Source organism: Leptonychotes weddellii, chromosome 4 (assembly GCF_054177405.1).
Source record: "Leptonychotes weddellii isolate Sample4059 chromosome 4, ASM5417740v2, whole genome shotgun sequence".
Lineage (NCBI taxonomy): Eukaryota > Metazoa > Chordata > Mammalia > Carnivora > Phocidae > Leptonychotes > Leptonychotes weddellii.
This window is the reverse complement of record NC_138372.1, coordinates 147,962,449-147,978,610: the sequence shown is the minus strand read 5'-3', so window position 1 is coordinate 147,978,610 and position 16,162 is coordinate 147,962,449. Positions and strand designations below refer to the sequence as shown.

The 16,162-nt window shown below is 34.2% G+C and overlaps 1 protein-coding gene across 2 annotated transcripts in view; it reads left to right on the top strand.

Annotated features, from left to right (window-relative positions):
• Positions 1-16,162, top strand: part of CSMD3 (CUB and Sushi multiple domains 3) — a 1,160,890-nt gene that overhangs the window by 477,393 nt on the left and 667,335 nt on the right. For both annotated transcript variants that reach the window (XM_081816413.1, XM_081816412.1), the window contains one exon: positions 3,294-3,381. In XM_081816413.1, coding sequence (XP_081672539.1) covers positions 3,294-3,381 — 88 coding nt within the window. The remainder of the gene's footprint in view (positions 1-3,293; positions 3,382-16,162) is intronic.

Here is a 16,162-nt window from a genome sequence, read left to right as displayed (position 1 = left end):
GTAATTAAACACTTAAAGAACACTCATGTTCTAACAACTCTGCAGGTTACTATTCAACTATTCAAGTGATAAATCTGTCCAATTGCTTATCTATCCTTATGTAGTGAAGGAAACTATTGAATGAATACTACTAACTTCATTTGAATGTCTTGGTATCACTAGCTATGGGAAGTTATGAAATATTCATATTTCAGAGAAATAAGATATTACACACTTTGTTCTTTATTTTTAAATTTTAAATATTTTCAAAGAATATTAAATACATGTATCATGCAGAAGTTCTCCCCTTCTCTTTACATTTTAAATCAGAAAGTCTTTCCCCTATTGAAGATATCCAAAAACAGTGGTTTAAAGGACACTTCCAAATAGACAAAAAATAACTTAACAATTAAAACCATAAGGACTAGAATTAATTGAAAATGGTAAAAATTATAGATATGCTCTGCATTTTAAGATAAAACATTTGGTTAAGAGTGTTGAATTGTAATTAGTGATGTCATTTTGCCTTGCTGAGCTTTCTGGACAGGATGGAGAGCTAGGGTTCAAGAGTAGAATTTTTTGAATCAGTCTGCCAAGGTTTAAACCTAGACTAAGGCACTAACAGTATGACTTTGGAAACATTTTTAACCTCTTCATGACTTAGTTTCTGCACCTGTAGGAAGTATATAATAATAGTAGCTCCTTTTAGAATGTTATGAAGTCGATACATGTAAAGAACGTAGAATAGTTCCTGACACATAGTACCGTGCTAAGCGTTAGCTATTATTAAAATTCATAACCACAGGTTTACTCTTTGAGGTAATAATGATGATGAAATGGGAAAAAATGAATTTTTATTATTTTTCTTTTCTAATAATGTATTCACAGATCACTTTTATATTAACCTATAATCTGTGTTATACATTGTAATAAAGTAGGTAAGCTCAAATCATGCTACTTCTTTATCTCTAAACCATATCAAAAAATCACATTTAAACGACATAAACTACAACATTTTCAAAAGCCATTTTAAAAGGAAAGAGAGTGCTTCCCATAGAAAGTACTTGATTCATTGAAAACAATATACCAGGTATTATTGTTAATCAAATGACTAGGGTATATTTACTGAGAGGTTATTAAGCCCTACCTAGGCATTGTGGGTATATTATGTTTTTCTCTTATCTTTATCAAGTATATAATCTCTTTGTATATATGACTAAGGAATGTGAAACTACTAATTTATAATATGATAAAGAATTTCAAAACTAAATATAAAATTTCCCCTGTTATATAACAGGGATTAGAATACTGTGGTAAAATTAGAGATTGTATTTTGCAGAAAGTGGGACTTGGACTGAGTCTTGAAAATTAGTTAGAATTTTGATAGCTAAGGAGGAAGAAAGGGAAAACATTGAGATAGGAGGAAGTACAAATAAAGCAGGGGTGAGCATGTCTTACGAGTAAAACTGCAGAACAATGAAGAACACGTTGGACTTGAGTTATGGACTAGTGGGAAATACAACTGATACAGTAGAAATCTTGAATCATGGGAGATTTGTACAGTAATAAAAACGGTGTTTGAGGAAGTTTAGTCCTCCTCTAGGACTCAAGATGGATTGGAGGTGAACGATAATGGGGTGCACAAAAGCATCAGTGATCATTGATTACATTGGATCTGAGCATGCACCTCAGATAGCAATGGGAATTTTGGTGGGATTACCTAGTAGTAGATCACTGAAGGAGCAGGAATGGAGCTTGGAAAAAAATGACAAAACGATATATTGGAACTTGTTAGCAAAGAGGTAATTTCTTCAAGCCATGAGGGAAATATAAAATATAAGGAACTGTAGGCCAATGCCTTTGAATTTTTCCACCATAAAGTAAAAGAGTAGTCAAAAGTAAGAGAATGGGCCAAAACCAAAACCAAACAAAACAACCCAGAAAGGTAAAGAGGAATGAAGTAGCAAGTCATCAGACCAAGAAAAGTGAAACTATCATATATTTTGCAGAGATTGGTGAATATGTAATAAAGTTGTAAATAAGGATATTGGTTGGGGATATTTAGGAAAGTGATTTTAAAAGAATGAAGGGCACAAATGCAAAATTTCATATCTAATTGAAAATATGATTTTACCAGAATTATGACTATTGGGACATTATCTGATAATTACTTTGTTATCTGATAAGTCATTTTGAACATATTGATCAATCTGAACTAAATGATGCAGAGATCCAGCAGTTCTCAACATTGACTTTACCTTAGAATCACCTAAAGGGTTACTGAAAAACAAAATAAACACAAAACTGATGCTCAGGGTCCTGCCCTAGAGTAATTGTGTCAGAATATCTAGGCGTAGAAACACACATCTTCATTTTTTAAAGAAAGTTCCACAAGTGGCTCAGATCCACAGTGTAGGTTGAGAAACATTACAAAGTTTAGATTTTTTTTCCTCTGTGGAATCTCTGCTCAGGTTCTATTCTTTTCTCAAAAAGCAGATAAGTTAATGAAGAGCAAAATAACAGTTATTCTCTAGTTCATTAAGAGACTGAATTTATGAAATAATATCACTCACATAAATCAGAACGATCAGGTTCCCATTAAGATACCTATCTTGGGGATTTAGTTACCCACTGTGATCACATTCATTGAAAATATTAATGAATCTTTCATTAATTGAGTGTCCTGGAGAAACTGCTGAAAATGTGTATGATGGCAAGGAAAACATAATCATATCTATTGCTACAGGGAAAAGCCATTATTTTGGTTTTCAGCATTATATCATAATTCACTGACATGTGTGGTAATAGGAACCATAGTTTTACTTTAACATTGGTAGAGCACACTGCTTCATTATATGCCAAACAGGAAGTGCTAACAATCTTAAACTTTTCCCATAGGGTCTTGTTTTTCTATTGGAACTTTAAAAATAATAGGTACCCAAATGATACTGTCATAACTGGTTATAACTGCTTTACTGCCAATAATTAATGGAAACTCTGGCACTGATACCCTGGGAATGCATTTCCAGGGATTTCACAATTTGGTAGTAATTAAAAATAAAGTGTTAACTGTCAAAGTGTTAATATTCAGAATAGTATGTCACTGAAGATGAATATCAAACTTAACAGGTCCACTAATAGCAAAAATGCTTTGTCTTTGTTACTGGGTTATAAAATTATATTTAATCTTTCTACATTTAAACTATAGTGATTATAAAAAATGTAAGAATATATTTTATGTACATTTTTCAATTAACATTTTTCTTGATTTTCTAATCATGTTTTGATTCTTTTTTTTTTTCCTGTTGTTACAGTAAATGAGGGAGGTATTAAAACAGCTTCCAATCTATGCCCAGATCCAGGAGAACCAGAAAATGGGAAGAGAGTTGGATCAGATTTTAGGTAATATTTTGTATTGCTATTTCATTATTTTGTCAAAGTTTATTTTAACTTAAAATTTAAAAGTAACTAACAATATGGAGAATGAAGACTGGGTGATTTAAAACAATGGCAGCTAGATTTTATTTATTTGTTAACTATTTCATTAGTTTAAAGTGTTTAAATAACATACCAATTTTATTAGGATACTTCTCTGGAGTTTAAACAATCTATTTCTTGCCATATAGTAAGTGAAAAATCATGGGCTTTGGATTTGAAAGACATGAGTTAGAATTCAAATTCTGCTTAATAGTTATCTGATCTCAAGTAAGTAACTGAATCCTATCTGCCTGAGTTTCCTGTTCTATAACATGTAAATCAAATTTAGCATATCTAGTGGTGAGTTTCAAATGAGGTACAGCCTGTGAAACCTTCCTGCGAATGTTATAGAAATATTTTATAAGTATTTTTCAGAAGTAGACATAACTGAATATATCTCCATCTTGAAATTAGTATTTATTTTATTAATTCAAAATTAAGTTTACTAACAACCAAGAGAATGCATGTAGTATACTGTGGTAGGCATTAATTTGAATAACTATCAAACAATATTTTTTAAAAATCTTGAAATTTTAGTAGACCTTCTTATAGCATTTCATAAATAAAAGATATAAAAAATGCTTTAAAGTATTAACTGATAATGTAACTAACATTCACAAATACTTGTTTTTACAAAGTATCCATGATACATAATTTTTTATAAAATTATTGATAATGATTATACACCTACCACACATTTATAATTATTACTTCTTTTTATTATTTTTATAAAGGACTAAAGAATATCCTGTGGGAGGGGGTGGGGGGGTAGATAGTTCTTAGAATAGAGACCTATGGGAATTTTATCCCCATGGATATTTCAAGATGACTTAAAGTTACATTTTGCTATACATGGACAGGAAGAAAAAATAGTGTGATTTCAACATAAATACAATTGTAATTTTCTAAAAAAAGTTACAGAACTTTATTTAACCAACCCCATAATTAATGTATATGAAAATGTTTGAAGAAAAACACTAGAGAGAAATTTAAAAGATCTGAGATCTAGTCAAACTCTGATCTTAATAAATTGACTTTATTAAAAATCAACTAAATCTCTCAGCTTCAATAATTAAAAGTGATATTTTGTAGACTACAAAGTGATAAGCAATTTACTATGTGTTTTTTATGTCTTTTTAATTTATTATAAAATATATGGTATTTATTATTTTATTCCCACTTTACAAATGAGACTAAAGCTCTGTTTAACCAGGTAATAATATGATGGAACTGAAATTTGAACTTATTACTTCCTGATTCCAAAATCTGACCATTTATTCACTAAATTACATTATGCTTTGAAGTCAACAAACTTCATTGAAATGCCATTCTTGCCATACACTACTTGTGTTCTCCAAGAGTTTATTTCCTGAGATCTAAAAATGAGAATAGTACTGTTTCATAGAGTTAAGGAAATAAACTGATGTATGCATGTAATAATTATAGAGCTTGAGACAAAGTAAGTATTCAGTTAATGCTGGTAGCTATTACAGTATGATGTGAATTACAGAATAATCATTATGAATATTTACTTGGTCCCACTTTTTACAAAACTATATGGCTTTATTGGAAATAGACTTAATATGGTGAGTTTAATTACTTTCAGGTGTTATGGCTTCCAATTATAAGATTATTTTGTAATCATATTGCAAGCACCATGATAGATATTAGGCATCAAGAAGCTCACAGTCAGGGGACCCCGGGTTGCTCAAACAGTTGAGTGTCTGAGTCTTGATTTCAGCCCAGGTCATGATCTCAGGGTCAGCCCCATGTTGGGCTCCACACTCAGCGGGCAGTCTGCTTGAGATTCTCTCTCTCCATCTTCCCCTCCCTCCCACTTGTGTTCTTTCTCTCTCAAATCTTTAAAAAAAAAGAAGCTCACAGACTAAAACATAATCATTATAATTTAAGAATGTGTGAAATGTTACAAACACACAGAGGAGGTATGGCATTTTTGGAAGCTAGGAGAAAGGGTCATAGGAAGTTAACATTGAGCTAGGTCTTAGAGGATAATTAGAATGTGTTAGAGAGATGAAGAGAAATCCAGTGAACATTTATGTATTCATTATCTACATGTATTATTTGCCTATTATGTTCCTGGTCCTGTACTAGGAAATAATAAAACACACAAAAGCAGACATAGTACATGGTCCCCATAGTTCTTAGAATTTAATGGCAGAAAAGACAGTTAAATGTCACATGCATTTGTAATTAAAATTTAGGACAGTACTGTGAAATAAAAAAATATATATAATAATAAAAAAACAAGCTTCTGTAAGAGAGAATAAAAGTGTGGAAGTCCAGAGTTTTGAGGAGAAAAATGAAGAATTCACTTTTGAGATTTTAAACTTTAAATGACTTAGAGATTTCCACACAGATATGTTAAGTTTGTAGTTGAACGTATTTGAAATTCAGAGATAGTCAGGGACCATCAGCATGTAGATATTATAAAGAATATTAAAGCAGCATGATAGATGACATCATTTAGACTTTATAGAAAGATGAGACAATCTATGACCTAGTCCCAAAGATCTATGTTATTTGATGATATGATGGAATACAAGGAGCTATCAAACCATGCTCATGAGTGGTGAGAAGAATAGGAGTGAAACAAAAGAAGGAAGTTCTTGAAAAGAGGGTGAGGACTGTTAAATGCTATTGAAAAACTGAGAATGAGAGGATGGAAGACTGTCTCTTAAATTTGACAGCATGAATATTATAGATAAGAGTGATTTCATTGGAGTGACAAAGGTTGAAAAAAATTGAAATCGCATGAAGAGACACTTCAGATAGGTAATAGCTATCATCAAATTACATAAAGCAGAAGAATATTGGAGGCAGTTTTATAGTCTGTTTTCTTTCATCAATGTCTGGTAGTTTTCAATATACAGGTCTTTCACATCCTTGGTTAAATTTATTTCTAACTATTTTTTGATGCAGTTGTAAATGGGATTGTTTTCTCTATTTTTCTTTCTGATAGTTTGTTATTAGTGTATCCTACAAAATTCCTGAATTTATTAGTCGAACAGTTTGTTAATGCCATATTTAGGGTTTTCTATATATGATTTTATGCCATCTGCAAATAGTGAAAGTTTTACTTCTTCCTTTCAATTTCTATGCCCTTTATATCTTTTTTTGCCTAATTGCTCTGGCTAGGACTTCCAATATGATGATAAATAGAAGTGGCAAGTGTGGGCATCCTTGTCTTGTTCCTAATCCTAGAGGAAACACTCAACTCTTCACTGTTGAATGTCATATTGGTTGCGGGCTTGTCGTGTATGGCTTTTATTATGTTGAGGTATGCTTCCTTTATACCTGCTTTGTTGAGGGTATTTTATCAAGATCATGTCCATAGCCTGTGTTCTCTGAGAGCAGTTCCACAGACCAGCAGATGTGGGTCAAACCCAAAGCCCTCCCCTCAGGCCATAGCTCCAGAAAAGGTAAAGAGGACTCCTTTATAGAAAGATTAGGGGTTGTGCCTCAGTCCACAGTTTGCACAGTGCCTGGGGTGGTAGCCTGCCAAGAAATGTTTCTCTGATTGCCACAATCCTGTGGACCCAGTAATGAAACCACCCTCTGCCTTAGCCACCAGAGAGCCAGGCAATCAAGGAGTGTACCCTTAGCGGTAACCACAAAAACCCAGACACCAAACAAACAAACAAACAGAAAAACAGGGCACTAAATGTATGTAAAGCTCCCCTTCAGGAGACTCTAGTGCCCTGGAGCATGGCAGAGGGTGAGTGCAAAGATCATATCTGACCTCCAAAGTTTCTGGAAAGGACCCAAATGTGTGTTTAATTAACATCAAGCCCCTCAGTTCCTAGTCATGATGGTTAGCTAATTGGCCTGCTTCACAGAAAGACCTGTTTCTATTGTCTCTTGCTGTGCCTTGGGGTGGTAGCTGTTTAGGAACACTTTCTCCATTGGTTGTAGTCCTGTGGGACCCACAAATGTAAGTCCCACTGGCCATAAGAGCCAGGCAATGTAGAGATGTCCCCTGGCAGCAGTCACAATATAGGGGTCACAGATGCCAGATGGTGTAAACTTCTTTCTGAGTGGCACCCTTAGAGTCTCGTTGGACCAGAAATGCAAGCTCCCTTAGCCTCCAGAGCCATTCGGTTAAGAGGTATTTCCCTGGATGATAACCACAAAAGTCAGGGTGCCAGATGCCTGTAAAAGCTCCCTTCTGAGAAATACTAGTGCTCTGGAGCACAGCAAAAGGAGAGTGTGAAGATGGCCCCTGCCAATCTCCATCCAGGAGGGTATTCCAGCAAATTCCTAGATGTATGTGTTAAATTAGATGCCTGCTCTTCAGGCTGATACTTTAATAAAGCAAGTGAGCCTTTTTCACTTTAAGTCTGGTCACCAGTAGCTGCCTCTGACCTGGGCCTTGGAGCAGGTGAATCGGCACTTGCAAACTTTAAGAGCTACAGTCTTGCAGGTCTCAGGGTGCAAGCCCCATTGGTTTTCAAAGTTAGATGTTTTGGAGGGCCTCATCGCTCAAGTGCATGTGTTAAAAATGGGGTGCCTGATGTGAAGTTCAATCTTTAATCCTCAGGGATAAGCTCTGGGTTTTGTTTCTTCCCAGGTGTGAGTTGCTGCACTAGGGGTAGGATTTATTGTGAGATTGTGTCCCAACTTCTCATATCCTCTTTGATGTGAATTTCTTCTTGTTTGCCTGATGTGTAGTGGTCACTTAGCCAGCCTTTAGGTTTGTTGTTTTTTTTTAAAGAGGAAATTGTTCCATATGTAAAGAGGAAATTGTTCCATATGTAGACTCAGTGCGTCCTTGGGAGGAGGTGAGTTCAGCATCTTCCTAGTTCACGGTCTTGAACCAAAACTCTCAAGGAAGGTTTTAATTGAAATGGAGTATTGGGCATAGAATATCTTTGGAAATAGGGTCAACAGAACTTCCTTATGGGTTGACTATGGAGGAATGCAATTGAGAATAGTTAATAATTCTAAAAAGAGCCTTTTATAAAGAAAAGGATAGTGTAGTCTGCAGCACATGTAAGTCCTTTCTTCTGTTTCTACATTTGGTTTATCAGTGATTTGATAGATCTTTTCCTTCTTTCTCCTACCCCAAATTTCTTGCCTGTCTCTTATGTTATCCATATTGTTTAAACAAAAAAGCTTATTATTCAGACATCTCTTCTTGTGTTTTGTTTCTTATTTTTTCTCTTATTCTCACTTTACTTCATTTTATAATCCATCTCATATTTAGGTCAGTTCAGTTGCTCCACTTTGCCTAGGTCATATAGCATTTCCATTATAATAATGGAATTTTATTTTTAAAAAATCACATATACTCAATAAACAGTATTTTACTACGGAAGTTATAGAGTACTAAATCTGAATATTCAAATGCAACATGAGAAAATCTGACAGATCTGACATTGAATTTTGCTTTTATGTGTTTTTTTATCGTTAATAATGACACTAGAAAGTATTCTTAATATTTCATTTTATTATAAATTTTTCAAAAAATATTTAATAATATGTAGAACAAAATACATGAAATAATCTCATTTTTATAGATTTGGAATTAGTATACATCAAGTATTCCCACATTGCTTAAGCCAAGATACTTGCCTTATCTATAAATAGTTTTATTCATCAAAAATTATTTTCTAGTTGGAATATTTTAATGTATTTCTAAACATATATATTTTAAACTGTATTTCAGTGAAAGATTACCATAATTTAAATTATTTGTGGCCTCTATTTCTTGCATCACCTTTTCTTTTTAGTGTTTTTACCATAACATTGCAAAAACAACTTGTTTTTCCCCGCCAGTAATGAGGAGACCATGAGAATAAAGTAGACAAAGTACAGATAAGTGCTAAGTTCTCAGAAAGTACGCACAGTGTAAGTGCTAAGTCTTATTATTTGTGTTATTTATTTTTTACACAGCCTACCCATGTTGAGTATTTTTTTTTTAAGATTTTATTTATTTATCTGAGAGAGAGAATGGGAGACAGAGAGCATGAGAGGGGGAGGATCAGAGGGAGAAGCAGACTCCCTGCTGAGCAGGGAGCCCGATGTGGGACTCGATCCCAGGACTCCAGGATCATGACCTGAGCCGAAGGCAGTCGCTTAACCAACTGAGCCACCCAGGCGCCCCATGTTGAGTATTTTTATAAATCACATTTTTCTAAATATCCTATTAGCTTAGATAACACAATTGAAGTAACTTTTAAAACTCTAGCCCCACTACTTCTTCTACATATTTATACAACTTAAAATACACTTTTTTATAGGAGCTAGTTTTAATATGGTAATATTGTTCTGAGCAATCTGGGCTCCAAGCAACAATAGAACATTTATGCTTCCATACTCTTGTTTTCAGACCTGGATAATGTCTTTTAAAAATCTTCTCAAAGATGCCAGAAACATCTTTCCACATGGACAACAGTACAAGTCTTAGTTGCATTAGTCTCAAAACATAATATGAGAGGAAGGTTGCCGTGTAGGTTTACTCAGCAATCTTTTCTTAGGCATCTAAACTATTTTTGGGTTGGTGATGAAAAAAATGATAAGATGGTATCTGCCTTCAAGAAATAGAATAAATTCCAGTATGGTGATATGAGAAAGCACACAAGTGAATATCATTCAAGTCATATGAGCCAAGAGAACATGGATATAAATTACAGGAAAATAAGGAATATGAAAATCCATTTGAAGAATGGATAGGATTCTTATAGGAAAAGATTGGCAGAATCACATTCTAGAAAGAGAGAATAGCATGTGCTGTATTGCTGAGCTGATAAAGGGTAGAGGCATTTGGAAAAACAGTTTGCCTTAAGCAACTGGTTATTTTAAGAGAATAGTAGCTTTTTTTAAAATCTCTTTTTAAAAATACACTTCACACAACTAAAATGATCTATTTTCTGTAAGAGGCATGTCTAGCATTCTGTAACACAATATGGCAGAATTGGAAATATAATGTCAGAAAGTTAGGTTTGGACTGTATTAAGAAGGAACTTAAATGCTAGAATGCAAATGTATAAACAAAAGGAAAAGAGCACCAAATTGCAAGCTATAAGCTCTGGGTTCAGGCCTACCTTATTACGGCTAAGTGCACAAACTTCTGGTATACAGGTTTACTCATTAGCAAAATAGGAATATACCATGTATAGTTTATTAAAAAGATTTTTTATTTATGTATTTGAGAGAGCGAGAGAGTGAGAGACTGAGGGTGGGGGGAAGGAACAGAGGGAGAAGAGGGACAAGCAGACACCTCATTATGGAGCTCGATGCGGGACTTGATCTCAGGACTCTGAGACCATGACCTGAGCCAAAACCGAGTCGGACACTTAACTGACTGAGCCACCCAGGCACCCCAACACATATAATGTTTTAATGAGCAACAAAATAATAGTTGTGAAAGTGCTTTTAAGCTATGGTATTTCTGTGTGTAATAATTGATATTATATCCCTTCTTAATTCCATGAGCTATGAAGAGATTCAATATTTTTTTTCTTTTAGAGAGAGAGAGAGAACGCATGTTGGGGTTTAGGGAGGGGAGAGAGAGAGACTGAATCCCAAGCAGTCTCCATGCTGGAGTCTGAATCCCTAGCTCCAACATGGAACTTGATCTCATGACCCAGAGATCATGACCTGAGTCAAAATCAAGAGTAGGACACTTAACTGACTGAGCCACCCAGGCACCCTGGAGATACACGTTTTTTGATTGAGGGTAATATAGCAGTAGCTATGCAATAAAAATCTTTACCTGAAAGCTAAGTTTAATACATCTTGTAATAGAATAGGAAACCATTGCAATTGTCCAGATGAGAAATTTTAAGGATGTAAAGTAAGATGGAGACAATGAGAATTGAAAGGAATCAATTAATGAAATTGAAGAAGTAGAATCAAAGGGTTGCAGGATTTGGGAAAAGATAAAGATTTTAAAATCTGAATGCATTTGAAAAATCATACTAAAATTAGGAGGAGAAAGGTATCCAGGCATTTATTGAGCTCCACTTTAGCCTGGGTACTTTACCAGGCAATTTTATAACTGTTAGATATCTAGTCCTTTGCTATAGCAGTATAATTTGATGTCATTCTATTTTTATTAAAGAGGAAACAGATCTTTGGAGAGAATAAATAGCTTCTCCATGTCAAGTAAAAAGAATAACAGGATTTAAAATTAAGTTCATTGAATTCCAAATTCCATATTCTTTCACTTGTAATAATGTATGCTTGTTTTAGAGGAAAGACTAGTTCTGTTTCTTAAAAGTAAAAATAAAGATCCAAATCTCTGAAGAATGAAAATGATAAAGACCTAAAAAAAAGGAAAGTCATGATTATTGAAGCCTTCAAGAGGTAAGGATATTCCTAAAGCAGAATATATAGTAGAAGAGGAGAGTTTTGAAGAAGGAACATGGAGCAAAGCTTATTTTTTAGGGAATGGGAGGAGTATGGATTCAAGAAAAGAGTGAAAAATAGGTTGTAGAATGACTAGATTCAGAGAAACCAAGATATTCCTTAGCTACTAGATTCAAAAAAGAGGTAATAATGGTGACAGAAGAGTTGAGGGAAATGAGAACAGAGAAAATTAATTTAGGGATGGAGAAGTCATTGGTAACTTAAGAGATGATGCAAAAAGTCAGAGTACACAATATTAGGAGGAGTGACTGGCTGGCTCAGAAGAGTGTACGACTCTTGATCTCGGGGTTGTGAGTTCAAGCCCCACACTGGGTGTAGAGACTACTTAAAAATAAAATTAAAAAAAAAATTATCAAAACAATAGGGAATTGCTGTGTCATAAGGAAGGAAGTGCCACAGGTGTAGGCTATTCTTTAGAAGATTTTTGTGGGGATAGATGGAACACTTCTGGGAGCTCCTATTTATTAATGATCTCTTTGCAATTACCAAAGTAAAACATACAAGTGAATATATTAGCATATTTAGAAAGCTCATTTTAGGAGAACAGATGAAGGTGGGTCCACATTCAAAAGTGTGATGGATTTATATCATGTTAGTCAGCTTTTCTTGAAAATAGTTTTTTTTTTTTTTTTTAAAGATTTTATTTATTTATTTGAGAGAGAGTACATGAGAGGGGGGAGGGTCAGAGGGAGAAGCAGACTCCCTGCCGAGCAGGGAGCCCGACGTGGGACTCGATCCAGGGACTCCAGGATCATGACCTGAGCCGAAGGCAGTCGCTTAACCAACTGAGCCACCCAGGCGCCCGAAAATAGTAGTGTTTTAATATTACCAGATGAGAAGCATGAACCCTGCTGTTTCATTACTAAGCTATACCAGTGTTTTAATTATCAAAATAAAAACCCAAATTTTGGAGCCAAAATTTTTCTTTGTTCTCAAAGAGGAGGCAAATTTCTGTCCCTGTCTAGTGACATCTCTTTAAAGGGAAGGCATCAGACAAGGCCTTTCCTGCAGAAGGAAAGTCTGTGTAAGGTAAGGTTCCAGAAGCTGAGCCTTCCCAGACATTTGGTTATCATTTTAAGAGACATTTAAAATTTTAATTTATTTTTCAGCATAAAAATCGCTGGCAGTTTCTGTATCTTTTTGGCAGCATTTTTCCATTTGAAAGCCTGTTATGCTCCATAGACATTTCAAATTAGAAAAAAGACTTTTAGGATTTCAAAACACAGCTGTTAAGAGTCTCACCTTGGATATTAGCACACAAAATGGTAGGCAAATCATAGCATGTCCCATAAGATATCTTACTTCTCCAAGGAGTTTCTTATAATTTCCTCAGTAATTATAAAAATATTGATTATGTGCAAACAAGAATATTTCTGCGTTAACAACTGCTGCCTGTAAGTCATTTAGTTTTATGGTGAGTCTGAAGTCCTACTATTAGGTTATGTGATCAGAGGAATTAATGAAAAAAATGTTAAAGTAGTAGTTATATATATAAAGGTAATAATCTCAGTGGTAATGTTAAATGTATGGTCATAGATTCTGCAATATGGTAACAGTGGTGCATAATTCACTTAAAACTTTAGTTTAAAAGTTTAAAAAATAAGCATCATTGGAAAAATCTGGTATTAGTTACATAATAATAATTTAAAAAAACCTATAAATTGTAACAGCATTAACCTAAAATGTGAGGGGGGGTAGTAAAAGTGTAAAGTTTATGAATTCTATTGAAGTTTTGAAGGTAAATTGTTATTGTTTAAAATAAGGTATTATAAGTTTTAGATATTCTGTGTAAGCCTCATGATAACCAAAAGGGGAAATCCTGCAGTAATTACACAAAAGAGCATGATCAAGAAGTCAGAGCATGTAGATACCAAAATACATCAGAACACACCAAAAAAGACAGCAGGATAAGAAACAAGGAACAATAGATCTACAAAACAACCAGAAAACAATTAACAAAATAACAATAGTAAGTCCTTACCTATCCATAATTATATTAAATGTAAATGGATTAAGTTCTTCAATTATAAGTCATAGAAATGGTTGAACAGATAAAAACAAACAAGAGCCAACAGTATGCTCCCTGAGACTCACTTAACCTTAAAAACAAACATTGATGATAAATGACTCAGTACATAAAGAATATATAACAATTGTAAATATTTACAAATTGGACTACCTAAATATATATAAAGCAAAAAGTAACATAGCTCAAAGGAGACATAAATAGTAATACAATAATAGAGACTTTAAAATCCCATTCTTAACAATGGATACAGCAACCAGACAGAGAATCAATAAGGAAACAGTGGATTTAACAACACTGTAGAGCAAATGGACCTAACAGACATATACAGAACATTCTAGCCAATGAAGAATACATATACTTAAGTGAATATGGAATATTTTCCAGGATAGACCATATGTTAGGCCACAAAATGAGTCTTAGCAAATTCAAGAGGATTGAAATAATGCCAGATGTCTTTGCTGACCACAATGACACAAAACTAGAAATCGATGATGAGAAAAATGGAAAATTCACAAACACATGGAAATTAAACAACACTCTCCTTAACAACCAATTAATTAAATAAGAAGTTACAGGAGGAAGGGAACCTGGGTGGCTCAGTTGGTTAAGCATCTGCCTTTGGCTCAGGTCATGATCCCAGGGTCCTGAGATCAAGCCCCGCAATGGGCTCCGTGCTTGGCAGAGAGCCTTCTTCTCCCTCTCCCTCTGCTGCACCCCCTGCTTGTGCTCTCTCTCTCTCTCTCTCTCACTCTCTCTCTCTGTCAAATAAATAAATAAAATCTTAAAAAAAAAGTTACAGGATGAATTAAAAAGTTTTGTGAGAAAAACAAAACTGGGAAACAACATTCCAGAACTTATGAGATACAGCAAAAACAGTTCTAAGAGGGAAGTTCTTGCAATAAATGCCTACATGAAGAATCAAGAAAGATCCCAAATATACAACCAAACCCTCCACCTTAAGGAACTAGAAAAAGAAGAGCAAAGTTAGCCCAAAGTTAGAAGAAGAAAGGAAATAATAAAGATGAGAGCAGAAATAAATAAAATAGAAAACAGAAAAATCATAGAAAAGACTAACCAAACTAGGATTTAGTTCTTTGAAAAGATAAACAAAACCGGCAAGCCCTCAGCTAGACTAACCAAGGTAAGAAAAGAGAGAGGACCAAAACCAAAAAAAAATTATTACTGAAAAAGGAGACATTACAATTGATAATAAAGAAATTCAAAGGATCATAAGAAACTACTTACTATGAACAATTATATGCCAATGAACCAGAAGACCTAGAAGAAATAGAAAATTCTAAGAAACATACAACTTACCAAGACTGAATGAGGAAGAAATAGAACATCTAAATAGACTTATTTTAATAAGGAGATTGAATCATTAATTAAAAATCTCCCAACAACAACAAAAGCTTGGAATTAGATGGCTTTACTGGTGAATTTTGCCAAACATTTAAAGAAGAATTAACACTGGTGTTTCTCAAACTCTTCCAAAAAATTGAAGAAGGAGACATACCCAACTTCATTTTATGAGGCCATAAACATCCTAATGCCAAAACAGAAAAGGACACTAGTAGAAAAGAAAACTATTATAGGTCAATATCCCCAGTGAATATAGATGAAAAAATTCTCAATGAAATACTTACACACCAAATTCTGCAGCACATTAATGGGATCATTCACCATGACCAGATTGGATTTATCCCTGGGATGCAAGGATGGTGAAACATAGACAGATCAATCAATGTGATGATATCACACTAGCAGAATGAAAGGGAAGAATCATAGGATCATCTCAGTAGGTACAGAAAAAGCAACAAAATTCAACATCTGCTCATGATAAAAACTTTCAACAAAGTAGGTTTAGAGGGAACATACCTCAACATAATAAACACCATATATGAAAAATATTCAGTGGTAAAAAACAGAAACAAACTCAGTTTGTTTCCTGAGATTAAGAATTCCTCATATCAGTGAGGTCATATGATACATGTCTTTCTCTGTTTGACTTATTTCGCTCAACATAATACCCTCCAGTTCCATCCACGTCATTGCAAATGGCAAGATTTCATTCCTTTTGATGGCTGCATAATATTCCATTGTATATATATACACCACATCTTTATCCATTCATCTGTTGATGGACATCTTGGCTCTTTCCACAGTTTGGCTATTGTGGACACTGCTGCTATAAACATTGGGGTGCATTCACCCCTTCTGATCTCTACATTTCTATCTTTGGGATAAATACCCAGTAGTGCAACTGCTGGATCATATGGTAGCTCT